The sequence below is a fragment of the Brassica napus genome, chromosome C2, assembly GCF_020379485.1.
Source record: "Brassica napus cultivar Da-Ae chromosome C2, Da-Ae, whole genome shotgun sequence".
Classification (NCBI taxonomy): Eukaryota; Viridiplantae; Streptophyta; class Magnoliopsida; order Brassicales; family Brassicaceae; genus Brassica; species Brassica napus.
In genome coordinates this window covers 42,330,344-42,344,228 of record NC_063445.1, presented here as the reverse complement: position 1 = coordinate 42,344,228, position 13,885 = coordinate 42,330,344, and the positions used below count along the sequence as shown (strand labels likewise).

Sequence of the window (13,885 nt, the reverse complement as noted above, 5' to 3'; positions counted from 1 at the left end):
TTCCAGAAAATTGTCAAAGATCTGTCACGATTCGTCAAAGCAAACGTAGCCCGGTTCGTCGTAGACGACCTTATAGGAGAAGTCGTCTGAAGTTGGTGTTTATAACAAACAAAGCCGTACGACTTAGAATTCATCGTCCCTTTTAATTTCAATTGCAAAAGTGACCTCTTTAGACGACTTACCGTTAAAGTCTTCTGGACGACTTAATGCTAAGTCGTCTGCGGCAATGTTTATTGAACTTCTTCATTTCCCTTTTCTCTATGTTTACTATGTGTTTTATTTTGAATATTGCAGATGATTTTTCAGTTACATGCAGTGTATGGAGAATGGTTGTTGAGAGATTTCCGTTGGGATTTTGTGGTTGATGATCTCAAAGGAGGAAGATTGTTTTTATTGAATGAAGATTCAACACATGCTGAACTTGTTGCAATGGCTCAAGAAGATTATAACCTGGACATGAGAACAGTGAGTGTGGAGATTAGCTACTCATTACCAGCAGAAATGATGATGGCTCCAGGCAGTCTTCCCATTCATGTTACAAGTGATAGACAAGTTCGAAACTTGCTGGAGATACTCAAAACCCATAGAGTATGTCTTTGTGTATCAAGCCGCAGCAAGGTCGATAATGATGTTGGTGATAATGATGAAGCTGGTCAAACATGGGACAAACACGTTTTGGGTAACAAAGTATGTGGAAAAACATTTATGCTCAGCGGGAGACCGAATCGCTCAGCGGAGACACTGTACTCCGAAGTATGTAGGTAGTCTTTTCATTGATCGTGTTGGAATCATTGATGGGATAACTCCGCAGCATATCACTGATGCAATGAGGAACATGTTTGGCATGGCGCTTGATTACACCACTTCATACAGAGCACTGTTATATGCACAAAGATTGGTGAGAGGATCAGCAGAAGAAGGGTATTCGCGTCTGGCATCATATCTCGAGCAAATCTCCATTGCAAATCCTGATTCTATCACGGCGATAGAACTTGATTCTATGAAAAGATTTAAGTATCTATTTCTCTCTTTTGGAGCTTCTATCAAAGGTTTTAAGTATCAGAGAAGGGTCATTGTGGTGGATGGAACTCACCTAAGTGGAAAGTATGGAGGAACTATGTTAGTTGCAGCCGCACAAGATGGCAATTTTCAGATATTTCCATTGGCTTTTGGGATCGTGGATGAGGAAGATATACCTTCTTGAGAATGGTTTTTCACAAAATTGGCTAGTTGTATATCTCATGACAAGCCTCTGGTGATAGTCTCCGACCGGCACAAGGCCATTAAAAGTGCGTGTGATAAGGTGTTTCCTTGGGCAACCCGAGGAATATGTTATTATCACCTTCAAGATAACATTGTCAAAAAGTTTAAAGGGAAACATCTCATGTACTTGGTGAAAGGGGCTGCTTATGCTCACACGTTTACGATTTTGACCGGTACATGGCTGAGATACGGAGTGCAAACCCGGAACTTGCAACGTATTTGGAGAAAGCCGACGTCAGGCTATGGTCAAGGGTTTATTGTAAGGGGAACAGGTTCAACATAAAAACAAGCAACATTGCTGAATCTATTAATTCCGCACTGAAGCGAGCAAGAGGATTTCCGATTACGTTTCTGCTGGAGTTCATAAGGCAGAAGTTAGGAAAATGGTATTGGAAAAGGAGACAAGATGCTTTGAGTCTCACAACTGAACATAGCGGGGGTGTTGAATACTTGCTTGCTGTTCGAGAAGAGATAGCGGGTACGATGACGGTAGAAGTTACCAGACGACTTAAATATAAGTCGTCTACGTGGTCGTCCAAGTAGACGACTTTCCAGACGACTTATAATAAGTCGTCTGGAAAGTAGTCTACTTGGACGACTTTGTAGACGACTTAAATCGTGTGCAGAAGACTCACGCAGTCTTCCAGCCATCCTCTGGCTGTCCGGAGGAAGTGGTACCACCTTGTTGGTGATGTACGTGGTTTGTCCTCGGTCTTAGTTAAATAATGACTGCAAACAAAAAAAAGCAATCAGTTTTGGACGACTAAATCAAGCTATTATGGGTAAAGCAATCACTTACGGATCAGTTTTCAACCAATCAGCGAGTTCCTTCAACCGATCTTTGTTTACTGGCGGAAATGGATTATAGGCTCCCACTTTATCTTTTTTTTTCTCTGCCGTATAAGGAGATCTCACAGTGGGAGCAGGTTTCTTCGCTCGTTTACTCTTTGCACGCTTGTCCAATACAACCAGGCTCGGTTCTGAAACTGGATCGCTTGGCTCGGTGGAAGCGAGGCTCGGTTGTTGATCGGTGGAAGCGAGGCTCGGTTGGTGATCGGTGGAAGTGACATCAACAAATCTCTTTGGAGGTCTTATTTACCGAGTTCGCCTCGGTTGCTGTATCCTCCGGCAACCATCTCTGCAATAAAAGTTGCACACAAGTTAACTCTGGACGACTTAAACAAAAGTTGTCTGGACGACTAGTTGGACCTGGACGACTTAAAATTAAGTCTTCCGTGGTCAACTAGTCGTCCAGACAACTTACGTTTAAGTCGTCCAGGGTCAACTAGTCGTCCAGACAACTTTTACAGTCGTCTGGACAACTAGCTAACCCTGGATTTGATACTAACCTCTTTGATTTGAGGAGGCTGTTTCTTTTGAGGAGGAGGCTGTTTCTTTTGAGGAGGAGGCTGTTTCTTTTGAGGAGGAGGAGGCTGCTGCTGTTTCTTTTGAGGAGGAGGAGGCTGCTGTTTGGTTTGATGAGGAGGAGGCTGGTTACTAACCACGGTTTCATTGGCATGAGGGGTAGCCTGTTTGTTTCTACCCCCGGTTTCTTTGGCAAGAGGGGTAGGTTGTTTATCTTGAGGGGTAGCCTGTTTGTTTCTACCCCCGGTTTCTTTGGCAAGAGGGGTAGGCTGTTTATCTTGAGGGGTTGCCTGATTGGTGACACCAACCTTCTTCTCCACAGCTTCCAATCTATCGGACAACTTCCTAAACTCCCTCATGCACTTATTAAACCCTTTTTTCATGCAGTCAGCTACGCCCTTGAACATAATTTCCAACTCCTCTCTGGTCACCCCTCTAGCCTCTTCTCTAGCCTCTTCACTAGCCACTTTAGGAGCCTCTTTACGAGCTTTCTTCCGAGGTCTTGGATTGTCTTCCTCCTCCTCCTCCTCCTCCTCCAACACAACCATCTCTTTGGCCTTCTTTGATGGAGTCACAACCTTAGGTTTTGTATTGACCTTAGTACCAGTGACTTCCCAGCAATCCATGGTCCACTTCCACGGTCTCCGCTCATACATGACTTTAATGATGTTCTCCGCGGGCAGGTCCTCAACCTCAGAGTCCCATTTTGGCCACATTTCACTAATGTCCTTCTCAACAAAGTTGATCACGCGGGTCTGCAGTAAATAGAAGAATCGAGTTAGATATTTGAAAAAAAATACTAAATAGACGACTTAATTATAAGTCGTCTACTATGTCGTCCAGCTGGAAGACCTTCCAGACGACTTATAATAAGTCGTCTAATAAGTCGTCCAGATGGAAGACTTTCCAGACGACTTAATTAAGTCGTCCGATAAGTCGTCCAGCTGGACGACCTTCCAGACGACTTATAATAAGTCGTCTGCGCAGTCTTTTGGATTGAAGTAAATACCTGACTCAAGATAGCAGCTTTCATTGATCTGCGGCCTCTGCTGCCCTCGTAAGCCAGTATCGGTGGAGACGGACTGTCTGCTCTGGGACCACCAATACTAGCACCCAATTCCGGCATAGCTGTGTACGTCCAGACCTGAAGAACTTGTATAAACCCATCCACGGTGTAACAGCCAGCAATTTCTTTGTTCCACAAAGAGTCCATCAGCATCTTAAATGCGACTCTCCCCCATGGATAATTCTCAAACCGTTCTAAATCCATCACTAGCCTTGCCAGAGTAGATCGTGTAGCGGTTGAAAACTTTCTCCCTTCAATGAATCCAGTGAAGATGGAGAGGTACGCGAGCCGCTTGCGATCTTCCCTGGACCAATCCCCGCATCTCTGCAGTGCTGCTATTATCTGATCAGTAGTTGGCCCAGCTTCCAGATGAACTCCCAGCATCCCCCAGAAAGAAACCATCTCTGGGGTAACATCACATTTTGGTGTCTCAAGGTCCTCGATGTACTCGCAGTTTAGACCAGTGAGGTTTTCAAACTCTAACAGTGAAAACCTCAAAGGTTCTGGACCAACGAGAGACCACATCTCATACTTCTTCTTAATGTCCAGCTTGAAACTGAGCATGTAGTGAACCAGCCTTGAAGCCCAACCAAATCCCTGCTCCTTGAACTTGATGAAAACTCCCAAACTCGACTCCTTGAGCTCTTCAAATTCGTCACCAGTAAGAGCTTTCCTAAGAGCAGTATGCAACTTGCTGTTATCCGTATGATACGAAATGCTATTGTGGGCTTCTGGTTCTTCCCCTGATGTGTATAACCTACGGGGGAGTTCTGGAATATCCATCCTTTTTGTCTGCAAAATAATCAAAGACAACAATATAAGTCCAGACGACTTAGTAGACGACTTATAATTAAGTCGTCTGGAAAGTCTTCCAAATGGACGACTTATATTTAAGTCATCTACTAAGTCGTCCAGTTGGAAGACTTTCCAGACGACTTAAATTACTTACAAGTCTTCCAGTCGCAGAAGGAGTTGGAGTACTCGTCATTGCGGTTATAGATCTGAAAAAATAAACGTGAAACGGTGAGAATGAGTAAATTGATAGAGACAACGTTTTATGTTCATCTTTTCCTCGAGATTGATGACTTAGCGGCGTTATGGTTTACAGAGAAACGGCGCTAAGGTTTACAGAGAAGAAGCGGCGGCGCTAGGGTTTAGAAGAAGCGGCGGCGCTAGTGTTTGGAACGTTGGTGACCACGGTGGCGAGGGCGACGGTTTGTTCGGAAATAGTGGAAGCGGCGGCGCTAGGGTTTAGAGGAATCGGCGGCGCTAGGGTTTAGAGGAATCGGCGGCGCTAGGGTTAGAAGAAGCTGCGGCGACAACGGTGAGAATGAAGTGAGATAGATAGACGATGTTGAGAACGATGGTTTGTTCGGAAATCGTGGGAATTCGAAATCGCCTTTGAGAGAGAACTGTTAGGGTTTCTGAATATCGCGAAAAATGAAAAAAAAAAAAATCACCTTATATATTGGGTAAATAATCCGGTTAGCTTTAAAATTACATTGGTAAACTTTAAGGTTTGGTCCGGTTTAGACGACTTATTCTGGCTGATAATGTACAACAGACGACTTAATATTTAGTCGTCTGTTTTCAGACGACAAAATATTAAGTCGTCCTAGACCCTAAAATGAACCCCTAAACTAAAATGACTAGATTAACTAACTAACCACGTTATAAAATCAAATTATACTTAAATAGTGTTTACTATACACAGAAATGAACACGCATAAGTAATTTTAAAAATTTTCAAAAACGGTTTTAATGCTTTCCAAAATCTAACCCTAAGAACACATACAATACTACAACATATGTTGATGAAACATAAACTTAAGAATATCATGACTCACTACTTTCACTCATCTATGCTGAAAAAAATTGAAATTTGTTATATCTTAATTTATACCTCCTAAGACATATGTTAATTACATAATTCCCATTTTTCACTTATCAAAATATTTTTTACAAAATTTTTAAATTATGTTTAAGACTAACTGTCCAGACGACTTTAAGTTAAGTCGTCTGGACGACTTATTTTCAAGTCGTCTAAACAGACGACTTGCGAGGGGTAGAAACGTAAAAAGAATTCCGTTTTTTTGTTTGGTCACAAGGGGATAGTTGTAATTTCAATAGCCTTTTAGGTTACTTTTGCCTTTGACCCAAGTTGGGGTATTGTTTTGGGTTTGACTCCAAATTTTGAGTCACACTTGGCAATTCTCCCATATACTTCGAAATGTACTTTTGAATGTCGACATGATACACATAGAGGACAAGTCACTCGATCGATCTCTTAGGACAGACATAGTGTTAGAGGAAATATTTTATTTATTTTTTCAAATTAAGATTTTTTTGTTAGTATCTAAATGTAAATATAATTATAATTCTTTTAATAATAATAATAATATATTTGTAAAATTTCAATTTTTTATAGAACTCTTACTAATAAATATATTGAATAAGTATATTTTAAAATAATAATTATTTAAAATATCAAATTTATTATAATAATTAAGTATTAATGATAATAACGATTAATATTGATGTATATTAACTTGACTAAATTATCTTTACTAATTAGTAATGGACTGAATTAGTTTATAAAGTCTTAGTGTAATTTATATTAAATATATGATATCTGATAAAATATAAAAAACATATTGTTGTATTAGATAAATCGGTTTCTGTTTTCAAATTATCCGTTTTGGATGAACAGGGTTATTGCTTTAATATTTTTGTTTATTTTATTTATTGCCGAGTAGGAGCAACTTATTCAAACAATAGGGAATTTACATTATTAATCAACATACTCATGTATCACTCAACTTTTTTTCATTGACTTTACTTTATGTTTTAAATTCAACTATATTTATTTTGTGCAACTATCAGCTATTTATTCTATTTTTATTGCATTAATCTATCAAAACCATTTATGCTATTTTCTTTTGACCTAAAAAATTACAAAACAAAGTAATACACTACTATTACTAACTATTATCAAATAAATCAAATAAACCATTTTAAATTCATTAGAGAACAAAATATACGAAGGTTTTCTCTCCTGTGAGGCTGCCACATGGAACTTCATGTCAGAAAGTCGAGCTCCCACATCGCGCCACGTGTCCGCTTAAATGAAACTCTGCGTTTCATTAAATCAGGTTTGTTATTAGTTGATTATACTCAAAGCCCAACAATATTACCTTCTTTTTTTAAAGTATACTAGGTGACTAGCCCGCACCCTGTGCGGACATAAAAATATTCAAAATGTGGAATAAATATTATACAGTTGTTGACGTTACAGATTTTATATTATCACTAAGTAGAATTGTATTGTATATATGTTGTAACTGTGTATTTTTGGTGACGAATATATTTACGTTTATATTTTTCGTTTTAAAATAGTGACATATTTAAAGAAAATATAATAAAAGTCGAAATATAATCTATAAGTAATATAAATTAAGAAGTACAATTCTCAATAAGGAAAACAAACCTGCAAAAAATTATTAAATTTTGTAAGCAGTTGGACGAAATAAAATAATTTCATAGATATATAATTTTATAAATTTTAGCTAGCATATATTTTCAAGATGCTATATATTATTTCTCAAGGATCTATGTTATTATAAATAGAGCTTCATATGCATACATATTCTGTATATTAAGTTTTGCCAAAGAGATTGGATTGCCAACTCTATATATCTTCCATTGTATTTAAAAATAATGACATATTTAAAGAAAATATAATAAAAACCAGAATATAATCCATAAGTAATATAAATTAAGAAGTACCATTTTCGATAAAGAAAACAAAATCCATTAAAACCTGCAAAAAATTATTAAATTTTGTAAGCAGTTGTACGAAATAAAGTAATTTCATAGATTTATAAATTTCTAAATTTTATTGAATAGAAAATAATATTAAATTTACATACCATCATCGAAATAGTGTGAAAACTGGATTGTAGTCAACTAAAATGGAGAGTTTTTAGTTTATATATCAGAGTACTATCAATGATCTCTCTTATGGTTCTTTTCTCATTAATAACAAAAAATTTGGCACGAACAGATGCAGCAGTACCAACAGACCATTGGGTACTATCGTCGTTTGTATGAGCAAGTGAATCATTAGTGAGACTGCAAAATCAAGATAAATCAAGCTTATAAAAACATTGTATTATGTTGCCAAGGTAAATTAGCTAACAAAAGAGTACTAACTGGAGTAGTACCTTGTTTTGAACAGGTCAACCAAATCCATGTTGGGTTGAGTAAAATTTGGATTGAATTCCACCCGCTAGATATGGAGTAAGCACCTACAATATATAGATTTTATTAACATGTTGTACATATAATTATTTTAGAAAGATAGATGTATTATATACCTTTTCACTCTTTAATAGAAGAGAACTAACACAAATAATCATTGTGGGCATGTTACTCATACTATAATCGTATACTTGTTTAGCATAACGACCCTACAGAGTACACATCATCTTCTCATTATTGTATAATATAAACTTAAGTTAATAAATCTAATATACATATTTAGGTAGCAAATAAGAAAAAGTAAAGTACTTAAGCTTACTTTTGGTCACGTAACTCAATCAAGAGCCTCATGTTATCTTTTCCTTTTATCAATTTGTTTTCAAGCGAACCGAAGTTAACTATTTGACCAATAACATCTACATTCCAAAATAAAAATAATTAAATTAACACAAATAATACAAAACCAAAAGAATATCTAAACATTAAAAATTCAATTAAGTAGCTATAATATTAAAGTTATTTAATAAACAGATTAATAGCCTTAAAATCATATATAAATTATTAGTGCATGAACAATTCCCAGTTGAAAATTATTTACCAACCAAATAGCTATTATCAGCTTTTCCACCAGGAATTTCAGTGTAATCAGCCAAATACTTCTCGGGAACTTCACTTGGAAAATCATTTGGTTTTGCAACAAAAGTCGCGTGGAAGAACCCAATTTTGTACGGATGAGAGTTTGTCCGATAATCACCAATAGCATCGTACACTTTGAATAACTGGACAACCTTCAAATTTTTTGATGAGCTGTTCACAAACTAAAGCATGAAATTTTGTCCCTGATCGAATATATGAAAGTTATGAGTTAGACAAATAAATTATAAGAGTTGACGGAAAGTAGAATAAGTAGTTATGAAACACTATAAAAAAATATTGTTCATTGTAAAGTAAATATAATATATGACGATTCTGAGTTTTGAAAAATGTAGTAATAAAAACAAATACCATTTCCATGGTGTTGCCGGATTCTTTGTTATAATTTCTCCACAAGCGAAGAATCCGTACTTCAATACGCCATGTATCTTTAGACGGGTTTTTAAAAATTGTTAGGAAAAGAGAATAGTTGTATTGTAAGACGTTAGACGTTTGGGGTCTTAGTTATATATATAGTCCACCTTCCACGTTAGACATTTATTAGGGGATATTTTACATAATAAATGACGTTTTCGAAATGATTTTTATCAAGTAAGAAATTAAAATTATATCGCCATAAGGTGAAATGCAATAAACACAATACCAACTTGCGCAAGTAATTCATATTCAAAAATGGTAAATTATTAAAAGCGAGCTAACAAATTAGAATGCATTAACTATTATCAACTTGCGCAACTAATAGGAGAATTCAAAAAATGGTAAAGTTATAAATAAACGGGCAAAAAATTATAAACATTAAGGTTACTTAGGTAAGTTATTAAAAACAATAAGGTAAATTACATTTAAACAATGCAATAAATATTAGCAACTTGCGCAAGTAATAGAAAATTAAGGTAAGTTATTATAAACGTTACAATTAATTAAAACATCAATGTAAATTACATTTTAAAGATCCATGTCTACAATATAATTAATTTTATAAATTTATTTATAATTTAATAAATGATTTATAAAGCATGCATGGAATTTATTAGACATTAATAGTTATTATGATAATTTATATACAAATATAAGGCTTTCTATACAAAAATAAAATCATTATATCAATTCAAATAAACATTTTTGTTTCTTATTTTTTGTAGTTTATAAATATATAAAAAATTTGATCACATTATTACTCTTTCATAGTCTCAACAATTAGTTACCATAAATAATTATTTCTAAAATTATGTAGATTATTTTAGAAAGTTGTAATTGAATTATCATTTTCTTTTAGATATAATTATAATAAATAAAATTAAAAATCATCGGCCAATCAAATTATAACAATTTGAAGAGTTCATTTATGATCGACACGTAATAAAAAATCACTTATGTGACTTCTCAATCAATATATAGTAGGTTTATATTTTTATAAATAATTTATAACAATTTATAAATTATTTTAAAATTCTGATAAATTTATTCTTTAAACAACAATAAATAATGTAAAAATAATATTAATAAACATGTTTGGATTTTGTAATATTAAAAATAGTTATTATATAATTATATTCGAATACAGTTCATCAAGTAGAGTATAAAACTATTATAATTATCTTATATAAATTTTTCGTTCATTATATTTTATAGTTTATAAATATTAAAAGTAATAAATAAAATATTATTAATCTTTCTATAATTTCGAGAATTAGTTTCCATAAATTGTTATTTGTAATATTCTTTAGATTATATGGCAAGTGATGTTAAAAGATTTTAGACTTACCTTAAATTTTTAAATATAAATTAAATAAATAAAAATTAAGAACAATCGACCAATCAAATTATAACAATTTCTTGAAAAACTTTACCTATGAGCGATATGTCACCAAAATTCATTAAAGTGACTTCTCATTTAATATATAGGTGGATTCTGAGTGCAGAATAAGTAAAAGCAATTAAGGAAATAATGATAACCGTACCAAAAGTCAAACATTAATCGTAGAAAATAGGAAACACTAAAACATCTTCCCAACTTATTATATAAGCCAGATTTGCATCATGGTCCCTCCAGAAGCAAAGAAATTAACAACCGTGTAGCTACTAACAACTTTAGGCCTGGGCATTTCGGGTATCGGTTCGGTTCGGTTCAGGTATTTCAGGTTTCGGGTAGTTCGGATAGAAGCTAGAGGATCCATTTAGTACTTGACCTATTTTCGGTTCGGTTCGGTTCGGATAGTTTCGGGTTCGGTTCGGTTCGGATACTAAATGTAGGAACCGAAAAATATTCGGAAAAAGTTCGGTTCTCATTTGGATCCGGTTCGGATTTGGATAGTTCGGGTAGTTCGGATAATTTGGATAAAATATCGGTTATTTAAGGTAAAATATCAAATAATTAAGATGATTTACATAAAAATTTTGGATATTTTGGATTACTTTGGATATTTCGGATAAAACTATCCGGATACTTTCGGATACTTTCGGGTAGTTTAGATATTTTATAATAATTTAGTTATCATAAACTATTTTCAGATACTTTTAATAGAATTTTAAATTTAAAATATATATTTAATGATGTTATATGTATATATAATTAATATTTTTATATATTTGGGTACCCGTTCGGTTCTCGGTTCGGTTCCGGTTCGGTTCGGTTATTTCGGATATAAAAATATAGGAACCGTTCGGGTATTTGAGGGTATTGGTCCGTTTCCGGTTTCGGGTATTTCGGTTCGGTTCCGGTTCGGTTCTTCGGTTCCGGTTATTTTGCCCAGGCCTAAACAACTTATTAAGCCAAGCAACCGTTAGAAAAAAAGGTAAGCTAGACGAACATCATTACAAAATCTGCTAACATAGGAAAATCAATCACATGTTCATGTTTCCTGTCTCCCACAACAGACATTCTCAGATTTCTATTCAAAACCAACAACCTCTAAATAATTAAATGGTTAAAAGATCTACAAAAATATGGGCAAAGGCGTTGGCCAACCCTTCACAAAGCAAAGCACCGAGAGCAGCAACTCTACGCTAATAAGTTATTGGGATAATATTGTTTATTTAGTCTTAAAATATAGTATATAAAATATTCAGTCATATATTTATTTAAGTATTGATAATTAATATTATGTTCTGATTCGTTTTTTTTTACAAATAATTTCCTATTATAGTGAATTATATATTCATGTTCAATTATTTTAATTTTAATTTTAAAATAAAATATGTTAAAGAAATTAAAAATACAAGTACATTCAATATATACAAAATATAAAATATTGATATTATACCTAAATAATATGACAATTGTTAACTGGTCTTGTGGCAGTAACAAAGAATTTAGTAAGACGCAATATGAGGTGTGATAACTACTGCCCAAGATGCGGAGAACCTAAAAAATCAGTAACCCATGCCTTTTTTGAGTGTCCACCAGCTCTGCAGGCCTGGTCATTATCATCAACTCCAACAAGTCCAAATTTATTCCCAGTATCAAGCGTCTACACAAACATGGATTACCTATTCTTGAGGAAAAACGGCATCATTGAGCCAGCACAAGACATGGATCCTTATCCCTGGATAATCTGGTATATCTGGAAGGCTAGGAATGACAAGCTCTTCAGGGGGATAGACAGAGACCCATTAGAGCTGGTTAGATATGCAGAAAGTGAATACCAAGCCTGGTTTGATGCGAATGAAGTGCCACAACCAGTGATACAGGAAAACAATACCGAGGAACCCCAAGTCTTAAGCTTGGGTAATATCTGCCTGTTAGATGGATCTTGGACATCTGCTGCTCACTTTAGCGGATGTGGATGAGTTTGGATGGACAGTGGTGGGAACATACAGCTTATGGGGACCAGAAATATCACTCGACGTGAATCAGCCCTGCATTCGGAACTAGAAGCACTGCGATGGGCAATGGAGAATATGCTTCAACACCTGACATGTCAGAGCTTTGGGATAGACTGTAAGGACCTGATCGTAATGATAAAGGAACCTCATGTGCGGCCAAGCTTTGCGACGGAATTGGAGAGGATAGAGAAGCTTCAAATATGCTTCCCGGACTTCAGCATCACTCATGTGCCAAGAGCGCGAAATCAGATTTCAGATTTTTTTAGCAAAAACTGCAAGATCCTTCCATAGGGAGTTATTTTTTATTGGTTGCTTTATTCCGGTCTCGTTACCCAGACCACCTCTAGCCTGAGTAATAGAATGAACTTTCGACGTAAAAAAAAAAAAGAGAGTAGAAGAATCTTTCGTAAAAATGAATCTTAGATATTGTAGAGTTGATCAGGAAACTGTTTTGGTACCTGTAGGATTGCAGAGAAGAGCAAAGTCCATGGATTTCCGGCGGGTTTGTGTACGAGCTTAGGCATAGGAGGGCACATAACAGGAGGTGCATACGGTTCCTTGATGAGAAAATACGGTCTCGGTGGAGATAACGTGCTAGATGCAGAGATTGTTGATGCCAACGGTAAATTACTCAACAAAACCTCGATGGGTGAGGATATGTTTTGGGCCATTAGAGGAGGTGGTGGAGCCAGTTTTGGTATAATTCTAGCATGGAAGATCAAACTTGTTCCTGTTCCCAAAACTGTAACCGTGTTCACCGTTACCAAAACGTTGGAACAAGACGTGGGTAATAAGATTCTTTCAAAGTGGCAAGTGGTCGCTGACAAGCTTGTTGAAGAGCTATTTATCCGAGTGATCTTCAACATAGTTGCAAACAACGGAAGAAAGACCGTGACCATGTCATACAATGCTCTGTTTCTCGGAAACAAAAGCATGTTGATGAAAGTTATGAAGAAGAGTTTCCCGGAGCTAGGTCTAACATCGAGTGATTGTGTCCAAATGAGTCCGATTCCCCAGTCTGGGCTGATGGGGATGTTAAGGAAGTTGCTCAAAGAAGACTCTCCATCAATGTTATGGAGTCCTTACGGAGGAAGGATGTCTGCAGTCCCCAAGTCTGAAATCTTTTTCCACATAGAAAAGGTGTCATCTTCAAGATCTTGTACGTAACGATTTGGCCAAACAGCGACAAGAGACCGAGCAGGCACATCAACTGGATAAGAGATATGTACAGTTACATGATGCCTTATGTCTCGAGCAATCCAAGACAATCATATGTGAACTACAGAGATCTAGACCTGGGACAGAACATGAAAACACACAAAATCGAACTTCAAAAAAGCTCAAGTCTGGGGAACTAAGACCATGATTATAGCTGATCTTTAATGGGTTTTTAAACAAAAGAATTGATTTAATTAAATCAAAACTAATTAAAAGGAAAGTTACCGATCCTTA

At 35.6% G+C, this 13,885-nt stretch overlaps 2 protein-coding genes across 2 annotated transcripts; both read left to right on the top strand.

The window, feature by feature from the left end:
• Positions 1-12,088: 12,088 nt before the first annotated feature.
• LOC125582404 lies at positions 12,089-12,482 on the top strand. Its single transcript, XM_048749091.1, has 2 exons — positions 12,089-12,335; positions 12,385-12,482. Exons 1-2 carry the CDS (start codon positions 12,089-12,091, stop codon positions 12,480-12,482), a joined length of 345 nt encoding a protein of 114 aa, XP_048605048.1.
• Positions 12,483-12,492: 10 nt separating this feature from the next.
• Positions 12,493-13,600, top strand: LOC106441364 (berberine bridge enzyme-like 26). The gene is made up of 2 exons (XM_048749090.1): positions 12,493-12,548; positions 12,898-13,600. The coding sequence occupies exons 1-2, from the start codon at positions 12,493-12,495 to the stop codon at positions 13,598-13,600; spliced, it is 759 nt and encodes a 252-aa protein (XP_048605047.1).
• Positions 13,601-13,885: the final 285 nt, after the last annotated feature.